General features: G+C 40.4%; 1 protein-coding gene across 6 annotated transcripts in view; it reads left to right on the plus strand.

Annotated features, from left to right (window-relative positions):
- LOC131251550 (chromatin structure-remodeling complex protein SYD-like) overlaps nt 1-20,972 on the plus strand; it is a 78,606-nt gene that overhangs the window by 35,294 nt on the left and 22,340 nt on the right. For all 6 annotated transcript variants that reach the window (XM_058252311.1, XM_058252310.1, XM_058252307.1 and 3 more), the window contains exons 20-25: nt 18,100-18,216; nt 18,313-18,393; nt 18,507-18,614; nt 19,203-19,372; nt 19,511-19,589; nt 19,904-19,978. In XM_058252311.1, coding sequence (XP_058108294.1) covers nt 18,100-18,216; nt 18,313-18,393; nt 18,507-18,614; nt 19,203-19,372; nt 19,511-19,589; nt 19,904-19,978 — 630 coding nt within the window. The remainder of the gene's footprint in view (nt 1-18,099; nt 18,217-18,312; nt 18,394-18,506; nt 18,615-19,202; nt 19,373-19,510; nt 19,590-19,903; nt 19,979-20,972) is intronic.

A 20,972-nucleotide genomic window follows, 5' to 3' on the forward strand; every position in this document is an offset into this window, starting at 1 on the left:
TTTGCGATCATTTTTCATAATTTATTTTATATTAAGTTATTTACATACCTGAGGAGTGATGTATCTAGAGTCTAGACTTGTATAAATTATAATATGTTCATTTTATGTTAAAGTCTTCATTCTTCAACATGTCAGAGACTTCTCCTCCTATCCTGTGGATATGATTCCTGTCCTGTTATCCTCAAGTCAAGAATAAAAAAAAATAAAAATAGTAGTGTCTGATATAGTCCCTTGCAACTTGATTAAGGATTACTTGATTGGTTGTCAGGGGAGTTATTTTAAATACAAGTTTAGCAGTGTTAAGTGTGTGCTTGCTTGGTGAATGTGTGGGTAATGGACTAATGAGTATATAACAATACTTACCTTAATACAAATATATACTTACAATTACCATAATAAAATTCACAAGTCACCATCAAAATGAAAATTTGCTTTTTTGTGGTTGCTCGACCTCCACATCATCGTCGTTGTCATCATCAGGCTACGACTATCCAATAGGTGGAGGTGCCGCATATCCATAATATCCAGTGCTAGAAGGAAATACCAGGTCAATGGAACCAGGGGATGACTGATTCTGACTAGGCAATGACTTTGACCCCGAGTAAGGATATCCACTAGTGCCCATCGAATAGACATATTGGTGCCTGTACTTAGGTTGTTGAGAATCTTGAGATTGAGTGTGTCTGTGATGAGTAACTTGGATTTGGATATGGATATTTATAATCATATGGATATGGATCGGCAAGACTACTTCAACATGAATGTGATGGAACAGGCTTAGTATAACTATAACCATAATCCGATTGGCCATAAAAATATCCATCACAATGCCCAGGAGCATGGGCCTGCTGATGTTCCGGACCTCCCGGACCTGTTGCACCACTAGACCCACCCTCCTCTTGCTGGCTGTATCGTGACTCAACACACTAATAAGTCCGACCTCGTGTACTACCTTGTCGATGTTCATCGGCCTCGCGATCTTTAGACGACTGTATGGTGTGCTGAGCAACACTAATAGTGCCAGCACCAAAGGCGTCATCACCATCATCCAACTCGGTCGGGCTGCTACTACTGCTCGTGCTCTTCCGTTGATCTTGAGTCGTACTTTGCATGAAAGCTACCCCTCTTTTCTGGGTCCAACACAGCTGCACGACTCTCTAGTTGCGCTGTGTTTATTAGTGGGTCATTAATTTCCAATTCTTTACTATCCTCCTCAATCTGCTTTTCCTTTGTTTCCAACCATGGTAAAGTGGGTCATCCTCATTATAAATATTGTCCAAGTTTATTGGACAATACGTGTCATCGGCGCTTGTAATGCTCCTATGATGTCATCACATTCTTAGCCTCTAGTGCATGAAGACAAGTCTATCAATGTCCTTTTCTGCAATCTATTTATATTCTTTGAATGAATAACTGCAAAACAACTCCAATTCCTTTCGCAGCTAGAAGATGATGTTGCCTGGCTCAAAACTTTTATTGTAATTTTTTGGAGAGTCTTCGTACTCTCTCCGAAATTCATCCACCATTCGGCCGGTTGCAACCTAGATACTGCATGCTGTGCAAGAGCATCTCCAAAGCTACCTAGGTGATCTTCAAATTTATCTAATTCATTTAACGCCTTTATTTGCATATTTAAGTTTGGCTCTAATCTCTTTATCACATTCTTTAACCCAACACGAACTTCATTATCCGCAACAAATGATTGGGCATATCTGTACCTAAGATTTAGGTAGTAACCTGCTGCATGAAGATCGTGATGGAGTTGCGTTGTTCATCTCTTGTCGATCATCTTCCAATAAGACTCCCGGCTTCTACAATCACGTTGAATTGCCAATTTCGCCTTATCCATGGCATCATAGAGGAAGCCAATGGTAGGTGCTTCATCGGTTTCAACAAGACAGAGTACCCTCATTAGTGGCTCCCATTGTTATCAAATGCATGTGGGCTACTTAGGAGACATGTTTAGCCATAGGTTTTTCCATATTGCATTTAAGTGTAGGGTTTTCATATTGCTTCGTTTTGTGCTAACAACTTTTTCCATATTCATCACATTGCGTTTAGGAAATTTAGTTGTCAGTCCCTCCCAGTTAGTGTGCCTAGTTTATGCCCACCCATAATAGGCATGGTTTTCGTTTACACCCCACAGTGAATTCAGAATAGCTTGCCTTGGCTATCAATGCCATCAATAATCGTCTCGTGGCCATTGAGGCCCAAGTAGAACCACCAGTAACCAACTGGCAGCCTTCTGGAATAAGACCAATACTCGTATGACCGAGTTGGAGACTTCCCTCCTTGCAGACTGTAAAAATTTGGAAGATGACCAATTCCAAGCAGGAGGTCAAGGTGGAGGACGTGGCTGAGATGTTGGCTGTGGTGGGCGGTGTACCTAACCGCCCCTTGGAGAGTACCAAATGCACCCTGATGCCGATGAGCGAGTGATGCAGGATGTAAAGATTGAAGTGCCTAGTTATGCCGGTCGCTTGGATCCAAAGGCATTCCTTGACTGACGTGCAGACATGGATCGTTATTTTGAGTGGTACGATATGTCTGGTATCCGTCAGTTGAGGTTCGCCAAGATGAAGTTGATGGGTCAAGCCAAACTGTTTTGGGCGAATGTTAAGCGGAAGATTGAGAGATTTGGTAAAGATCTAATCTCACAATGGATTGAGATGAAAAAACTCTTAAAGGAAAAGTGTCTTCTCCTCTTATCGCCAGATGTTGGTGGATTAGTGGCAATCCTTCTGTTAGGGATCTATGCCTGCGGTTGATTACATTGCAAAATTTTATGAGTATATGATGCAATTTAACATCAGGGAGGACCCGTTAGTGACCCTTTCTCGCTTTAGAATGGGCCTCCAACCCAAGCTTCAGTGTGATCTTATTCCTCATGACATCATCACCTTAAAGCATGCATATCAAGTGGTGCAAGAACTTGAGCGGTATCTAAAACCGCAATTCGTGAGGTGATTCGACTCACGCGATTCCAATGTCAAGGCCACTCCCCTGAGAGTTGAGCATGATTTTGGGAGTCATTCTAAAGTCTCTACTCACACTTCGTCCAACAATCGGGATTTGAAGGGTAAAGGTTTAGCTAGTACCAACTTGAGGGGAGGTGAGCAAGCGCGATGTTAAGACTGTCAAGGTTACGACCATTTTGCACACCAAAAGAGCGAAATAAGGCCTCCGTGATTGATGATTTGGATGGGGGATGACCAAGGCGATTATGAAGAAGAACTCCATGGGCCTGAAGTTGGTGCCAGTGATGAAGAAGCTGAAGAAGTTGAGGCCGCGCCACTTACAATTGTTAGATGCGCCTTGGCCCAAGCCAAAGAAAGTGATGATTGGTGTCGGAATTCAATTTTCCAACTTACACTGAGTGTGAAGATAAAAACTGTAAAGTAATAATTGATAGTGACAGTTGCACCAATGTGGTCTCCGCTAGCACTGTATCTCGTTTGGGTTTGAAGCTCATCCCTCACTCTTAATCCTATTAAGTTTCATGGGTTGATGCGTCCTCGATATTGATTTCTCAATGGTGTCTTGTTCCCATTCAGTTTTCTTCCTACAAAGACACGCTGCGGTGTGATGTTTTGCTTATGTATGTAGGCCACATCATTCTAGGTAGATATTGTCTATACGATCATGATGTGACACTATTTGGCCGTTCGAATACGTGTTCTTTTATTTACAAAGGTAAGAGGATCATGTTAAATCCTCTCCAGCCCAAAAGCACCTCGGAAAACGAGGATATAAACAAGGGTGATTCAAAAGAAGTGAAGAAGCTTTAACCTAAATTTCTTCACATAATAAATGACAGAGAGTTTGAAAGACAGGCTACAGTTTATTCGATGGTGTACTCGCTTGTGGGTCGTGGCAACAAAGGTTATTTTTGAGATTAGCGTAGAGTTGCCTCCAGAGGTGATTCCGGTATTGGAGGAGTTCCATGATGTTTTTCCAGAGGATCTACAGAATGAGCTTCCACCCATGCTGGACATTCAACATGCTATCGATTTAGTCATCAAGTCGACTTTACCAAACCTCCCCCACTACCAAATGAACTCCGCAAAGCATGCAGAATTGAAGAAGCAAGTTGACGCACTTCTTAGGAAATGGTTCACTCAGGAAAGTTTGAGATCGTGTGCCATGCCAACTGAGGGGGACATCAGAGAACCTACTTGAGTATACTAGAGGCGGAGGTAACTACCAACATCAACGCAACCCTCTTTGTGGATGAGAGACGAGATCCAGATGGGGCTCGTCGGACCACTTTGAAGACTCCACATGCATTGGACATGCATTAGGAAGACCCCACATTGGGATGATGCATGTGGGCTACTTAGGAGACATGTTTAGCCATAGGTTTTTATTTTCATGTCAATCCGACCGTTGGATCTTGTTGATCGGGCCATCAGGCTGCCAGATCTTATAAATTTGGGCTGGGCCACTTGGACCCTGATATTGCTGCTCTCTCTCTCTCTCTCTTTTATTGTTATTTTAAGGTTTATTAGACGGTTGAGATTGCACTTAGGTGTTTTAGTGTGCTTATTTTGGATTATGGACCATAACGCTTAAGTGGATGGCAATTTTATAATTAATTAATTAATTATTTATTTATTTATTTATTTGGGGGGGGGGGGATGCCCAACCCTAATGGTTTTTGGAGTAAAAGAAAACAAAAGACTTGCCTATCTTGAGAAAAGCCTTTCTTCATCTTCCTTTAGGATTTGTGAGAAAACCCTCCCTTCTAATTGGATTGTGGAAGCGCTAGAAGATTGCTTGGTGGTAGACTCCTCCAAAGTTCTCTTCTTCCTCTCTCTTCTCCAACAAGGTACATAACTCTCTTCACTTTTCTTCTTCCTTTTTCTACAACTCCTCTAAAACCAAAATCCTTTCATCCCACATCCATTTTTTTTTTTTTTTTTTTAAAACCTTTCCCCATCAAAACCCAACCATCCATCGAACCCACACACACATCCGTACATGCGTCTGTACGGACCAACTTTACGTCTATATGGACAACCCTATCCCTTCGTTTTTTACATCTTCTTTCTCCTTACATCATCCTCTATAGCCTTTTGCTAACCCTATCATCAATCTTAAACCTAAAACCGTAATCCCCAATTTCCTAAAACCCTAAGTCCCTAAATCCCCAAGTCCCTAATTCCTAAAATCCCCAAATCTCGATTCCCGATTCCCAAAACCCCCTTAAAAAAATCTGATTTTTATGGTGCCATTGTTTCTTCATGTGAATGGTGCCCTACCCATGCTAGATTGGAAGTCCCAACTTCCAAGCGGGCCACTCTTGTGATATTATATACTTTCATGCACCGTGTATGTGATAACCTAGGTCCATTGAGTGGTTAATATGAATTTTCATTACTTATAATGTGGATGTGCTTGATTTTACTTGTTGAGCACTTAAATTGATACGTAGTTTGATCTCACATCATTCATCCTAGGCTAGTTTCACTCATCCTACATCATCAACCCTCCCCACACTTAAGAAAGATGGCATGTGGCGCATGTGCGTGGACAGTTATGCCATCAACAAGATCAAGGTTAAGTATCGGTTTCCTATATTGTCTCAACGACATGTTGGATACGATGGCCAATACCACAATCTTCTCTAAAATTGACCTCAAAAGTAGGTATCATCAAATATGTATTCGCCCATGAGATGAATAGAAGACAACCTTTAAGACAAATGATGGGCTATATGAGTGGTTGGTCATGCCTTTTGGCTTGACTAACACTCCGAGTACGTTCATGAGAGTGATGATCCAGGTGTTGAGGCCCTTTATGGGTAAGTTCCTGGTGGTATATTTCGATGACATCCTCATTTATAGTACCTCCAAGGAACAACACCACCATTTGAGGCAAGTTTGTGGGGTCCTTAGAAATGACAAGTTATATGCCAACCTGAAGAAGTGTTCTTTAATGTTTGAAAAAGTTATCTTCTTGGGGTTCATTGTTTCATCTAATGGCATGTCTACAGATCCCGAGAAAGTTGATGCTATAGTAAGTTGGGCACAAATCGCAAAACATTCATGAGGTGTGTAGCTTACACGACTTAACTACTTTTATAGGCGGCTCATTTGAGGCTTTAGTTCCATTATGGCTCAGAACTCAGATTGCATTAGAAAGGGAGAGTTCAAATTGACTAATACTACTACCTCTAAAGCGTTCAAGGAGATTAGCTCCTGTCATGCACCTTCCCGACTTTTCTAAAGTCTTCGAGGTTGCGTGTGACGCATTTGGTATAGGTATAGATGGAGTGCTTAGCCAGGAAGGGCATCTTGTTGTCTATTTTAATGAGAAGTTGAATGAGGCGAAACAACGGTACTCTACTTATGATAAGGAATTCTACGCGGTAGTACAATCCTTGTGGCATTGGCGATGTTACCTACTACCACAAGAGTTCGTCTAGTTTTTTGACCATGTCGCTTTGCCATACCTCAAATCCCAAAAGAAATTAAACCCAAGGTATGTCAAGTGGGTTGAGTTTCTCCAATAGTATACTTTTCTTTGAAACACAAAGCCGGGGTCGAGAACAAATTTGCCAATGCCCTTAGCTGTAGAGTGGTGTTAATTCAATATATGAGCGTGGAAGTCATTGGGTTCGATCAATTGAAAGGAGAATATTCTGTGTGCAGATTTTGCGCAGATTTTGGGAAGATGTACACGTCACTTTTGGTGACTAGTTGAGGAGTGGTAGTGGATTTGTTTTGATTGATGAGTTCTTATTTAAAGGTGACAAACTCTGCATTCACCGTACCTCCCTATAGGATTTTCTAGTTTGGGAGCTTCATGTCGGAGTAGCTGGTCATTTTGGTAGAGACAAGACTATTGCCCTTTGTTAAGGATAGATTTTATTGGCCCAGTCTCAAGTGAGATGTTGACAAAATTATTGGGCAATGTAGCACTTGTTAACTTGCAAAACAGAAAGGCAAAATACCGAGTTATATACTCCTTTGCCAGTACCATATGCTCCTTGGTAAGATATTAGTATGAATTTCATGCTTGGGCTACTCAAGACGAGCATAAAGCACGATTCCATTTTTGTGGTGGTCGACTGTTTTTCGAAAATGGCCTATTTTTTTTTTCCATATTCCAAAAAATCTGATGCCTCCAAAATTGCCAAGCTTTTCTTTGGAGATGTGGTTCGCTTGCATGGTTTGCTGAAGACCATTGTTTGATAGAGATGTGAGGTTCATGGGCTATTTTTGAAAGACACTTTGGCATATGATGCGTACGGGACTCCAGTTCTCGATGGCATACCACCCTCAAACTGACGGTCAAATGGTGATCAATCGAAGCTTAGGTAACTTGTTGCGATGTCCACTGGGTGACAATATTAGGAACTTGGATTTGGTTTTATCAGTTGCGGAGTTTGCTCATAACAGTTCAGTTAATAGGTCGATAGGCATGAGTTCTTTTGAAGTAGTTCATGGTTACACCTAGGAAGCCTATAGATCTCATTCCCATGTCAGTCCCCCATAGGCCATCAGAGTTTGTAGATACATATGCATCATATTCATGATTTGCATAATGAAATTAAAAAACGGATTCCCGTGAGCAATGAAAAGTATAAAATATTTGCTGATTCTCATCGCAAGTTTAAGGAATTCCGGGTAAGAGATTATGTGATTGTTCGAATAAGGCCAAAATGGTTTCCGCAAGGGCCGCAAAGAAATTACAAGCTTGTAGTGCCAGACCTTATAAGATATTGAAAAGATTGGGTTCCAATGTGTATGTTGTAGATCTTCTATCTGATATGGGCATTAGTTCTACATTCAATGTGGAAGATCATTTATCATTTAAAGGTTCAACACTTGCACCCACTAGCCCTTCTCTCGACCCTCACATTGATCCAGATAGTGGTGCTCCCGATCCATTCCATGACCTGTGCCTCTTGCCAGACCAACCTTCTCATTCTTTGCCTCCTTTACCATCCATACCTACAAAAAGAGAAGAGAGAGAATGTATCTTGGATGAACAGGTGGTTTCCACCAAACATGGAGGTTTTCAAAAGTATTTCGTCAAGTGGAAAAACAGGCTAGAGTCGGATAGCACTTGGATCACCGAGAGTGAGCTTCAAAGACTAGACTCAGATCTTTTAGAGTGTTATCGCATTTTTATTTCGCCAGAGGCGGACTCTTCTCAGCCTAGGGGAGTTAATGAGGGCATCCGAGCACCTACATGAGTTTATCGGAGCAGGAGGAGAGCCGATGCCCCGAACCCAGTTTCATTATGGTTGGATGATAAGTACATGGGGCTCAATGGACCCAATTCGAATTTTTAGCAGCGTTAAAGACCCCACATGCGTGGTTGTACATTTTTAAAGACCCCACACTTGGAAGATGCAGGCGGGTTGCTTATTTGGAAATGATTGATACACCTTTGGATTGTTTGGACGTCATCCAGCCTGACCTCCATTACAAACGTTAGACCATGCTGTTGGATATTTTGGACGCATCAATTTGATGATACAGACCGTTGGATACGTTAGGAGACCCGTGTTTAGGTCTACGGACGCTCTAGTCTACACTACTGAGGCATGGACACGTTTGACCACATTCATCTAGGCCGTTGATCATGTGTGGATGTGTGGACATACCTGTTGCACGTTAGAGATCATCCTTGTGCAGTGTGACACATCTTTATTTCTGCTTTATTTTCAGTTTTATTTTAGGTTATTGAAGATTTATGTTTTGATCTTGACCGTTAATAGATTCAAATGTTCAACAATAGTTCTAGACTTAGGGTTTTCTTAGGTTTTCTTATATATACTTGTTCGAGACTTGAGACTTGAGATGATGGACATGTTGAATGAAATTTCTCTACATTGCTTCTTCGAGCGAGAAAACTTCCTATGAATGAAATTTGGTGTGAAGCCATCGGAGTGATTCCAAGTTACATTTCTTATTCCTATCAAGGTATTTCTTTCTTTTCTCTCTTAATCCCTCTTTTTTTCATTGAATATATATTTTTTCCTCTTCTTTTGCAAACCCTAATTACAACAACATCAACCCAACTCTTCATCGACCAAACCGACTCAGCCCCACCACACTATTCGTACGACTGTATGGACGTCCTTGTACATTGCATGGACCTGTCCGTACGACGTTCATACAACCGAACGACCTTCCCCTCATTGATCCTCTCTCTTCTTGTCTATTTTATAAAACTCTAACCCTAACCCTAGCCTTTTATAAAACCCTAAATTCCCAATTTCTTGATTTCCAAACCCAATTCCTAATCCGTTCAAACCCTAGCAAAGCGCAAGTGAATCCTCAAATCTAGAACAAATCCTATGTTAGAAGGAAGTTCTATCTTCCATTGGGCCATGTCCGATCAATAGCCTAAATGATCTATTTTGTGGGATTGTGATGTGGTCTTGAACTTGAGCTTAATTGAATGTTTGATTTCTCTAAATTTGTGGTAGATTGGATTTATTTTATGTTTTGATTTACTTTGGTAATCCATTAATTAATTTATTTGCATCATCCTAGTTTAGGCCATTCGTCCTACATCAACTCGTCTTCGCTAGAGCGCCCTTTCCTGGAGGAAGAAAATAAGGAAGCCGTTTTCTCTTTAGGTAGAGATGAAGCTCCAAGACCTAATGGTTTCTTGCTTGCTTTCTTTCTAGTATTTGGACAGGATCAAAGAAGTCTTTGATGAGCTTTATGCACGTGATTTTCGCAAGCATGTGCCTTTCTTTGGAAATGGATGCATCCGCTATTGTGATTATTCCAAAGATTTTTCGGGCAGAAAGGCTAAGGGATCTTAGGCCGATTAGTCTCATTGGTGGCCCCTACAAAATTCTTGCTAAGGTCCTTGCTTCAAGAATTTGCCGAGTTCTTGGTAATGTAATTTCCATGCATCAAGGTGCTTTTGTTGAAGGCAAATATTGGATACTTTCTTAATTGCTCACGAATGCATTGATTCAAGATACATGGAAGGTTTAAAAGGGGTGGTTTGGAAACTTGATATCGAGGAAGCTTTATACCATATTGACTGTTTTTTTTTTTTTTTTTGGTATTACATGCTTGGTAGAATTAGGTGTGAGGTTGTTTGGAGATGATGGGTTATGGAATGCATTGGTTCGGCTAGAGTCTCGTTCTTTGTGAATGGCTCCCTCAAAGGGTATTTCAAAAGCTCGATAGGCATCAGAGAAGGTGACCCGCTCTCTTCGTTCCGTTTCATCGTCATAGTTGATGTGTTGGACATTATGCTTTCCAAAGGGCAAGAAGTGGGTTTATTCAAAGGCTACCAAGTGGGATGATCAATACCCCTAATATCCGATATTCAATCGTGGATGATACGATTCTTTTTTGTTAGGCGAACAAAGTGAAGGTTGATAATCTTAGCATGATTCTCCATTGTTTTGAAGCGGCATCAGGGCAAAAGGTAAATTTAGCCAAAGGTGAAATGCTTGGAGTCCATTTGGATAGTGAAGAAATAGGGCATTTAGCCGGCTTGTTTGGGTGCAAAGCGGGTTCTTTCTCTTCATCATATTTGGTTCTCCCCCTTTGCATTGAAAGCCAACCAAACATATTTGGGATAAAGTGGTGGAAAGATTCGAGAGGAAATTGGTGGGTTGGAAAGGGCGTGTTTTGTCTCTTAGAGGGCGGATTATCCTCATTAAAGTAGCTTTGTCCAATCTTCCCATTTACCTCATGTCGTTGTTCAGATGCCCGAGAGCGGTCCTCGCTCACCTTGAAAAGCTTAGGCAGGATTTTCTTTGGGGATATTTGGCCAAAAAGAAAAAGTTCCACTTGTTGGAGTGGGGTGAAGTGTGCAAACCCTTCAATGAAGGTGGTGCTAATATTCACACTTTGGAGTTAATGAATGATGCCTTCTTGGGCAAATGGTGGTGGTGGTTCAGAATGGAGAGGGAAGTTCTTTGGATAGAGGTCATTGCTAGTAATTAGGGTTGCACAAAGGGAACTAGCTGTGGGAAAGGGTTGGTTGGGAATGATGTACTTTTCTCTCTATTTTTATTTGTTGCTTATGCTGTTTTTGGTTCTAGGCGCTATGCCGCTATCTCAGTGCTTTTACAAAGAAAGTTCTTGTTATCTTTCAAGAAAACAAAAAACAAAGGGCCTGTTTGGTCTGTGGGATGAAATGGTATGGAATTGTATTAGATGGGATTAACACCATTATTGCAAAATGATTGCATGTCTGGAAATACCATGGTATTTGGGCCATCCAATACTATGTTTGGGATAAAATTCTTGCTATGGGAAAAACATTGGATTAAGCAAACCCTGTTTGGTGGACCATGGAATTGTAATCAACGAACCAAATTCAGAACGGATGTCGGTCACTTGTACACGTATATAACTAGAATGTCATGTGTAAAGGGCGTATATGGATGGAAGACATGGATAAAACTGTGAGGTGGATTTCAAAATCCATCGGAAATCCCACGTGGGACCAAATGCAATTCCATCCCACCTAATCATAACCCTTCCCATTTCCCCAAATGCCGGATGGAATTTGCACGGGACCAAATGCAATTCCATTCCACCTAATCCCATCTATGCTCGCGTACCAAACAGGCCCAAAAAGAATTGTTTTTTTGAGGGGGAGTTGGTGTTTCGAATCAAAGGGCAAATATTGGCTTGGGTTGTGGGAGTTCCAGTGTCCAAGGTTGTAATTCAGAACAGTTAGAGGATTTGATGCATGTGGCTAAATTTTTCGTTGCTATGTGATATTATAGGCTATAGAGATTAAAAGTTGTTTGTTTAATATAATCATAATATCTTTTATTGTTCAAAAACAAAAAAACCTTGTCCACTTGCATGGTTGATGCTTAGAATGTTCTGGCTTTCAGCTACCGAGTTTTAGGTATTGACTATAGTTATAAAAATTGCTACTTAGTTGGAAGATAACAAAGTGTTCTATGCTTATACTATAGAAAAAGGTAAGGTACATAACTGGTGAAAAAGGAGTACTTAATAAATGGAGAAGGGAATTACCAACGCTTATTGTTAACCTAGAAACTGTCTATTTCTCAAGGGAAATCACCTTAACCAATTTGCTTCTCTTTAGCATCATTAAATTAGAGCATTTGATGACTAATGAGGAATCTAGCACTTGGTTTGTGTCAAAGTTTAATGAGATATCACAAACCTTGGGATTTTTTTTTTCCCTGGTTAGTAATGTGAAGCTTGAACCGTTGTAATGCAGGGGCATTTTCACACCGGGCTTGAGTGGTGTGGCCTGTGGGATTCAGGGGCACACTTGGGGTGGGCGGCCGGTGTGAGGCCGGCCCCATCTGTGTGATTTGGGGCCCACGAGGGGGGTTCGGTCGAGTACCTAACCTGTGGGATGTGGGGCATGGGCTATGAGATAAAGGGATTGATTTGCCACGCTCTATTAGTTCGAGCTTTTAGAGCAAGTGGTTAGTTGTCTTACATCAAAGTGGTATCAGAGCGGGAGGTCTCGTGTTCGAGACTTCTCACCAGGGGTGATTAATGCATGAGCATTTTCACACCGAGCTCGATTGGGGTTGTCTATGAGATTCAGGGGCACACTGGGGTGGGTGGCCCATGTGAGGCAGGTGGCTCTTGTGAGGCGGGCCCCACCTGTGTAATTTGGAACCCATGTGATTTGGGACCCATGAGGGGGGTTCGTCCGAGTATCTAACCCATGGGATGTGGGGCCTGTGTTATGAGATAAAGGGATTGATTTGCCATGCTCTATTAGTTTGAGCTTTTACAGCAAGTGGTTAGTTGTCTTACATCACGTTGACCTCAGTGAATGGTGACTTGAGGTGAACATCTCCAGGACAGCTCTGGCTGATCCATCAACTCAATATAAGTGTAGGCAAGGGCAAAGTGAAAGCATAAGTAGAAAAGAGGAAGAAAGAACTGAGAAAAGAAAGTTATAAAAAAGAAAAGCAAAAAAAAACAGAAGAAAGCCACCAAGGTAGAATACTAGGGCTAGGAAGTAAAAGATTGTTGCAATGAACCTTGAACTGAAAAGAGATATTGAAAAGAAAGATTAATTAATGAAGCTGGTAAAAACAAGCAGAGTCAGTTCATTACCCAATTGATTTATGAATATAACGAAATTCTACAGTTGTATTGTGTATGCATGCATGTGAAATTGTGAAGCTTTCTTGTATTTACTCACTAAAAAGAAGATCTTAGCAGTCCAAGGTTACTTTACAATTGAATATTTGTTGCATTTGGTTACGTGTACACATGACACAAACACATACATGCATTCTTCTAGTTTCCATGCATTGTTTGACCATGCATCTAGGCAGTGCGTGTATCATGCCTGATTTGGGCTATGTTTCTACTTCTGCCATTTTTTTTTCTTAATTGATTAAGAGGATGTGTGCCAAACATATTTCTACATTGTTAACCAGGGTTTGTCAACTGTGCTTGTGGTGATTTTATGCATATTTGTACTTGATCCTTTCAAGTTACAAAGCTTGTTGCATGTAGATTTTGTATCATATTTCTCAAAATCGTCATTAGGAGAGTAGTCTTCGATAAGAGTCCTGACCAATGTTCAGAAAGTTGGTCTGGACTTGGAGATTGTCTTTCAACTTTCGAGTTGGACTCCGCTGATTCAATGAAAACTTGATGATCTTCGTGGAGATGCCTTTGCTGAAATATTCGAATACAAAATGGTACCCAAGTCATGGAGACACCAAGCAACTCAGCTGAATTCCAAATTTCCAATTCATTTGGTGAGTCTTGGAAATTTGGTCATAACGCCCGCTATGTCTTGAGATTATTTCTTTAGGAGTTCATCTTAATCATTCTTATGTGCGTGGTTTCTCAAAATTTACGTTGGAAATCTGAAATTGCACAAATCACCTTCCATCCAGTATCAAATTTTTGCGGACTTGGATCATGCCCTCGTAAACCATGTCCTTTCGACACCAAATCATAGGCTTGTTGCACTGCTATCGCTAGTCAGATTGCTTTCTTCAATGACGCTTGATGCATGCTTTAATATTAGACTCAAAGTGGTGGACTAACAGTGGAACAATGATTGCTGACAATGGATACAATGGAAGGGATCTCTTTGGAACATTGGTGATGGATTGTGTTTTCTGAGGGTGAGGATTCTGTCGGTACATCAAATGGCAAAAATGAGCTTTGTGTGAAGACATGGGTTGGGCTCTTGGATCATGAATCAACAAAATATTTCAAAGGACCCATCTCAAGAGGATATTGTTGCTTGTTGTGTTATTTGTTGAGCCTTTCTTTTTACATCAACCTTGAAGATCTTTGACATTTGTTTGGAAACAAGGTATTCAAAATCGGTTACGTAACAGCTGTAACGTCCGTTACGTAATGGCAACGGTCGTAACCGTTACATGTTACTGGGACGAAATGACGGTAACGGCCGTTCTAGAAAAAACAGGCCATAATGGACTGTAATGGCCATGTAACGGTTTTTTCAAACACTAAAAAAGGGCCGTAACAGCCAATACGGGGGCCGTAACGGCCCGTTTCATAAGGGTAACGGGGTGGCCATTATGGCCACCGTTACCGTTTTTGGAACATCTTGTTTGGAAGATTGTTAAAGATTCCTTCATCTTGAGAAGACAGGGACCTACTGCTTCGTGGGGTTCTACGTTTGTTTATTTCAAGATGATGGAAGCGACAAATGAGGTGATTGAAGGCATGTATCATGTATGAGAAATGGATGGATGGTAGACAATTCAAAGAAAGTTTCTGTGAAGGCTTTCTACAATCACTCAAAATTGGCTCTTGCGGCGGTGGAGAATGTCAACTTTTATCTTATCCTTTTGGGTTTCTTCCTTAAATTGTTTATCTTATCCTTTTGACTTTCTCCAATCACTCCATAGCTTTACATGATTATACCAATCAAAATCCTTCCCCTTTGGGGGCTTTTAATAAAACTATTTTAAAAAAGAATTTGTGGTAAGTCTTGGAAAAGAAAACTGAAGAAGAAGCTCACTGTCTCCCATCCTGGAAATTGGATTGGGAAAAAGGATTGGTTGCCCTGAGATGCGAGCCATTACTTTGGCAGCAGGCAAAGTAAGGAGGCAGTAGATCCACCCAGATGGCAGAACCGGAGATTAGGGCCAAAACATTGAAGGTAAGCATTATGTGTGGAGCAAGTGAATGCTGTGTGGATGGAGGCAAGGGGTTTATCATGTTCATTGTGGGAAATGGCCCAGTGTAGGAATGAAAGAAACTTAGAAAAGGGTGTTTCAGAATTTGTAAGGATGATGTGATCTTGGACAATCTTCCATTTTTTGGGCAATGGGTGTGTGATAAATGGTGAACAGCCTTTTCAGTTGGTATAAAACATCTAGGGGGGAAGAGAATTCTTATGCTGGTCCATTCATCAGGAGATGCCCTGAATTATTGGCTTTAAAAATTTGGAGGAAACTGTCCATCTTTTCCCATGTAATCTATATGTGATTCAGGGATGCAGAGCAACTTGGATACAGTTCTCGGGTATTCCACTACACGCACGCTCTTTGCAATTAGAGATTCAATTGTGGTTGTGATGCAGTTAGACAGAGGAAGGAGGCAAAGAAGACCTTTCTATTGCCAGAGTGAAAGTCTTAGGTCAGCAATGGGGAAATTGGCTGATGTGAAAAGGCTTTGTTAGTGAAAAGGATGATATATTTGGTGTTCAACTTGGAAGAAAGCGGTACAAGGATCTTCTCTGCATAAGGAAACTGTGTTTGGTTTGTCAAAGTCTAGTTTGTCATGTTCTCCACAGGGTATAGCCATGGCTCTGAGAATTAGTGAGCATTGGTAGGGAGAAAGATGATGACATGGCTGATGTGCTGAATCTCGAAGTAGGTAGGACAGGAGAGTGTTGAGGTGGATCATTAAAAGGGGCCAGTTGCTTGATTCATGTGAAACAAAGTAACATCATCTAGGAGCTTGGTGCTTCCCTTGAGGGAGGCATGGGGAAATTACTGCTGCATCTGGAAAGATTGGAATTCTAGGACAATGTGGTTAAAGTTGCAGAATCCAGCAACATGAAATCCAAAGCATGTAAGGAGGTTTCCAATCTAAAGCTTTTAGTGACTTGTGAAAAATGGGCCAGTAATGGAAAACCGAGGGCTAAAGAAAACGAGTGGGAAGGGGATGCATTTGTCAGGTATCCAGTGAAGATTTTCTCATGGAAATATTAGGAGATTGGGTTACCTTATGAAAAGAGGAGCATTAAATAGCTGGTTGCTAAGAGAGAGGTTGATTTCCTATTGTTGCAATAATGAAAATTAGAAAGGCTCTATGTGGCTGTTATCAGAAAAAAATTGGGAAACAAGGTGCAGCTGGTCTTTCATCTTGGAGGGGAGATTGGGTGGCCTATATATGGTGTGGAACAAAGATATAGTCACTGCGGAATCTGCGCTAAGTAGAAGATATACATTATCAGTTGAGTTTAATATTGATGCTTGGCATTTACAGTGCATGCTGTCAAATGTCTACTGGCCAAATCTTAGGAGATAGAGAAAGCTATTGTAGGATTATTTGAAGGAGGTTCAAGGAAGATCTAATTTGGTGGAGATTTTAACTTGATTAGATTTCCATAAGAGAGTGGGAGGGTCCTCCTCCGATACTTGCATCCACAGATTCTTGGGTTCATAAGAAATATGGTGTTGATTGGTCGTTGTTTGGTGCAGCTTATACTTGAATAATCAGGAGGATATGGCTATCCATATGTTGCACAGATTTCTGATCTTGAGTGATTGGGAGAATCAGATTATGGGGGTAACTCAATCTCCTTTCCAAGACCTTGCATGAAACACTCCCATCCTGGGATTGCAAGCCATCTCCTGGGTGTCAAAACCATTCAAATTTGATATATGTGGTTACATGATGCAGATTTTAGGAGTAAAATCAAGGTATGGTGGTGGGGGGTGGAGGAATTCATTAATACCTGTTCTGGCTTCAGATCTCATTGATAGCTCCTATTGTTAAAAGTGAAAATCAGTGTTTGCAACATTAAGGGCAAAAAAAAAAAAAAGCTATTTGCAAAAGATTGAAGACTACGGTCACAAAGCTATCTTGGGTATCAAAACCATTAAAATTTGAAACACGGGGTTACGTGATATGGATTTAGGAGTAAGGTTGAGGTATGGTTATCAGAGGAATCTATTAATAGCTGGGCTGGCTTCAGATTTCGTTGAAAGCTCCCAATGTTAAAAGTGAAATCAGAGCAAAGGTAACGTTTAGGAAAGAAAGAATACTATTTGCAGTAGGATTGAAGTGTATGACTTCAGGCAAGAGATCCAGCCGTTATCTAGTGAAGATTGGATGGCTCGCGCATTGTTGAAAAGTGAGCTTCATGACTGTTTAAATGTGGCCTTAAAAAAGAAGATTGTTCAAATGTGGAAGAAACGCCACGGAAGCAAAAACCGAGAGCTCTATGGCCCAAGGAGGCAGATATGTATACTGTTATTTCAAGGTGTTGGCGAGTGCTCCTAGAAGTAACATAGTTAAATAGATTGTTTGGCAGGCTCTTCTTGAAAAAGGCTGGGACGCTAAGGGTCTTAATTGGTCACCACTTTTCTGGATCCCTGGCTCTTGGTGTGATTTTTTTTTTTTTTTGATGTAGATGGTGCTATTTGAAATCTTTCCCTGGTCTGGCTTTGGCTTCACATTTGATCAAGGTGGAAAGCCGAAGGATTGTGCATATTGTTGGACTCTTTTACAGGCTCCAATCTGGTTATAAGTATTTCGTCTTTCCTCCAAAGTTGGATTAATGGCTTGAGAACAATATGGAAAAATGGAGAATAACTCTTTCTGATCTAGGGACCTATCTTCGAGGATAAAAGTTCTGTTTCCCTTTCGTCATCTGTATCTGATAGGAGGGTGATATCCTGAGCAAACAGTGCAATAGAGCATGTGGTTCTTCACATGGGGAGTTCATTCCCACTTTTGTAATTTGTTGGTTGTTCTTGGTCCTTTGTTTCTTCCATTTTCTTTATTAAAGTATTGCTATTCATGCCTCTAAAAGGATTAAGAAGAAAAAAAAAAAAAACAGTATTGTTATTCATAGGAAAAGAAAAAGAAAGAAAAAAAGTATTGTTTTTCATAAGAAAAGGTTTTGTCTCAATTATTACTTTTCTGGCAGGTTGCAAATGAGTTGCCTGAGAAGATCGAGAGGCTTGTAAGATGTGAGGCTTCTGCCTATCAAAAGCTTTTGATGAAGAGAGTAGAGGATAATCTTGGTTTCATTGGAATTTCAAAGGTATTTTTTCTACACCTTAATTTCTCATTTTCTTTTTACATTATTAATGCTTTCATGATTTACTAAAATATGATCAATCTCATTACCCTGTTTCAGGGACGCTCGATACACAATTCTGTGATGGAGTTGCGCAACATATGCAATCACCCATATCTTAGTCAAATGCATACTGAGGAGGCATGTTTTATTGTTATTCTTTTAGAAAATTTTCTGTTATTGAGTTTTAATCTTCACGGTGGTTAATCCTTACTGTACTTTCATCAAACTTCTTACTGTTCCGTTGCCTGTAGGTTCATAGCTTGATACCTAAACATTATCTGCCACCGATTGTGAGACTTTGTGGAAAGCTAGAAATGTTAGACCGTTTACTACCCAAGCTAAAGGCAACTGACCATCGGGTAAGTGGAGTTTTCAGATGCGTTTCACTATGTTATGCTGAAACATATGTAATCTGATTTTCTGATGTTGGTAAAGTTGTGATTTTCACTTTTCAATGAGAATGGAGGCGTTTAAGTTTCTATATTTTCACTTAGAATTTTTGTAAATAAAAAGAGAAGAGCAAGAGAGTAGAGAGAGAATCATCTGGAGAGGAAAAGAGAGCAGACTTGATTTGGTCTTCTTCCCAAGAACTTTATTGTACTAAAAGTGGTTGCAAAAGATAATTCCAAAGATCACACATACCACAATCTATTAATGATACACTAGAATCTCCTTAAGAGTATGGTACATGGGTACTGTATAACAATCTACACACTGCTAACAGTGCTCCACATGTACACCAAGTACTATACTCTTAACGCTCCCCCTAAAGCTGGTGCTTGTATATCGTACATGCCAAGCTTGCCAATAATGTTCAGTAAGTGAAGCGAATCAATCATTGGACAATTTTTCCTTCAGTTCTTTCCTGGTTATCTGTGTTTCCAATCATTCAATCCTTTGTGCTTTGAAGAATGAACCAGCTTGATTTGGGGTTTATTAAACTGCAGGTTCTCCTCTTCTCTACAATGACTAGACTGCTTGATATTATGGAGGAGTATCTCTCCTGGAAAGGTTACAAGTACCTTCGCTTGGATGGACATACTTCAGGTAGTGAACGTGGGGCTCTTATAGAGGAATTCAACAGGCCAGATTCTCCTACTTTTATTTTTCTGCTCAGGTAAATTTTCTTTTTTTAATCTTCATTTTTTTTTTTCCTTTGAGATTAGACATTGAAAAATATAGCATCTGAATGATTGATCTGCACGTGAATAGATGGGTGATTTAATTGTATTTTCTTTTCTGCATGTGGTGGTAGTATTCGGGCTGGAGGCGTTGGGGTGAATCTCCAAGCTGCTGACACAGTCATCATATTTGATACTGATTGGAATCCTCAGGTAATATAAGGTAGCAGCCATATGGTGGTTGTCAAGACTTCCCAGCTAACTAGGTGCAATCTGCATTTGAGGTGGAGCTGAAAACAGAGCCCACAATATGCAGTCCAACCTTCCCTCTCTTCTGCTCTAAATCAAGAGAGGGATATGCTGGGGAAGGTCCAGGACATGTCTCACTTGCGTTTTGGTGTGAGTGAATTGTGTTGACTCTCAGAGTTGGGGAAGTCCTAAACACTTACCTTCCTTTTATGATTTATTAGTCAGCATTCCTTGAAGTCCATTCACTAGCTTATTTTGCTTTTTTGTTGCTCATTCAGGTTGACCTACAGGCACAAGCAAGGGCCCATAGGCTTGGCCAGAAGAGGGACGTACTTGTTCTGCGTTTAGAGACGGTGGGTAGTACACTCTCTGACTCAGTTATGAATTACTATAGTGGTTTTAGAGGATGTGATTGATGGTCCATGGCCATGTTGCCAGCCTTTGGCTTTCCTTTCCCACTTCTATGTATTTTGAGCTATATTATTTACTGACTGTACTGGTTTCTTTCTTCTTCTTTTTCTGTGACGGATCATGCCCTTATTTTCTTATGCATCCATAATTTGATCTGAACTGCTCTGGCTCCTTATTCTTTTTTTCTTGTTGAGATTGTGGTCTAGCTTCTGGGCTAAACTTTTGGATTGCCCATGTAGGCATGGAAGGCAAGCAGATGGTTGATTGTCTAGAAAAATAGGGTTCAGCAAGGTAGAATCTATGTAACAAGGATTATTTACCATTAGCTTGATGTAGGTTTTATTTTTATTTTTATTCCTTGAATAAAAGTTTTGTTGTTTATCAAGAATTACAAACGTTTTGGTGCTCATTTTTAGAATTTTTTTTACTATGTTGTTTTATTGCATTTTCACTTAACGATGCACCATTTCCTAGTGGCAGTGTAATACATGATCTCCTTGTGCATTTATGTGCACTCATGTTATATGTTATTTACAGAATACATATTACGGGCAACATTAGCTATAGGGTGTTAAATAAATGAAGATTTAGTACCCAGCCCTTTTTCTAATATCTGTATAGCATCTATCTTTTGATTCATGGAGATAAATGTAATTAATACACGGGTTACTCCATCTAATTTCCTTCTCCGAATTACTTTTCTAATGGACCTCATTAGATTGAGATCTCTATATCTATAATGCTACGTCCTGTTCTGCCTGGAGAGCTTTCTGGTCTCCTTTATGTCTGCACTTGGCTTTTGTTTTAGCATGTGAAGTGCTGGTATTTTTCTAATTCCCAAATCTTCTTCTTCTTCTTTTATATACATACACATATTTATTTATTTCCCCTATTAGATTTGTCTTTCTTTCTCTTTGTCAATGTTGTATAGATGTT

This window comes from Magnolia sinica, chromosome 7 (assembly GCF_029962835.1).
Source record: "Magnolia sinica isolate HGM2019 chromosome 7, MsV1, whole genome shotgun sequence".
Lineage (NCBI taxonomy): Eukaryota > Viridiplantae > Streptophyta > Magnoliopsida > Magnoliales > Magnoliaceae > Magnolia > Magnolia sinica.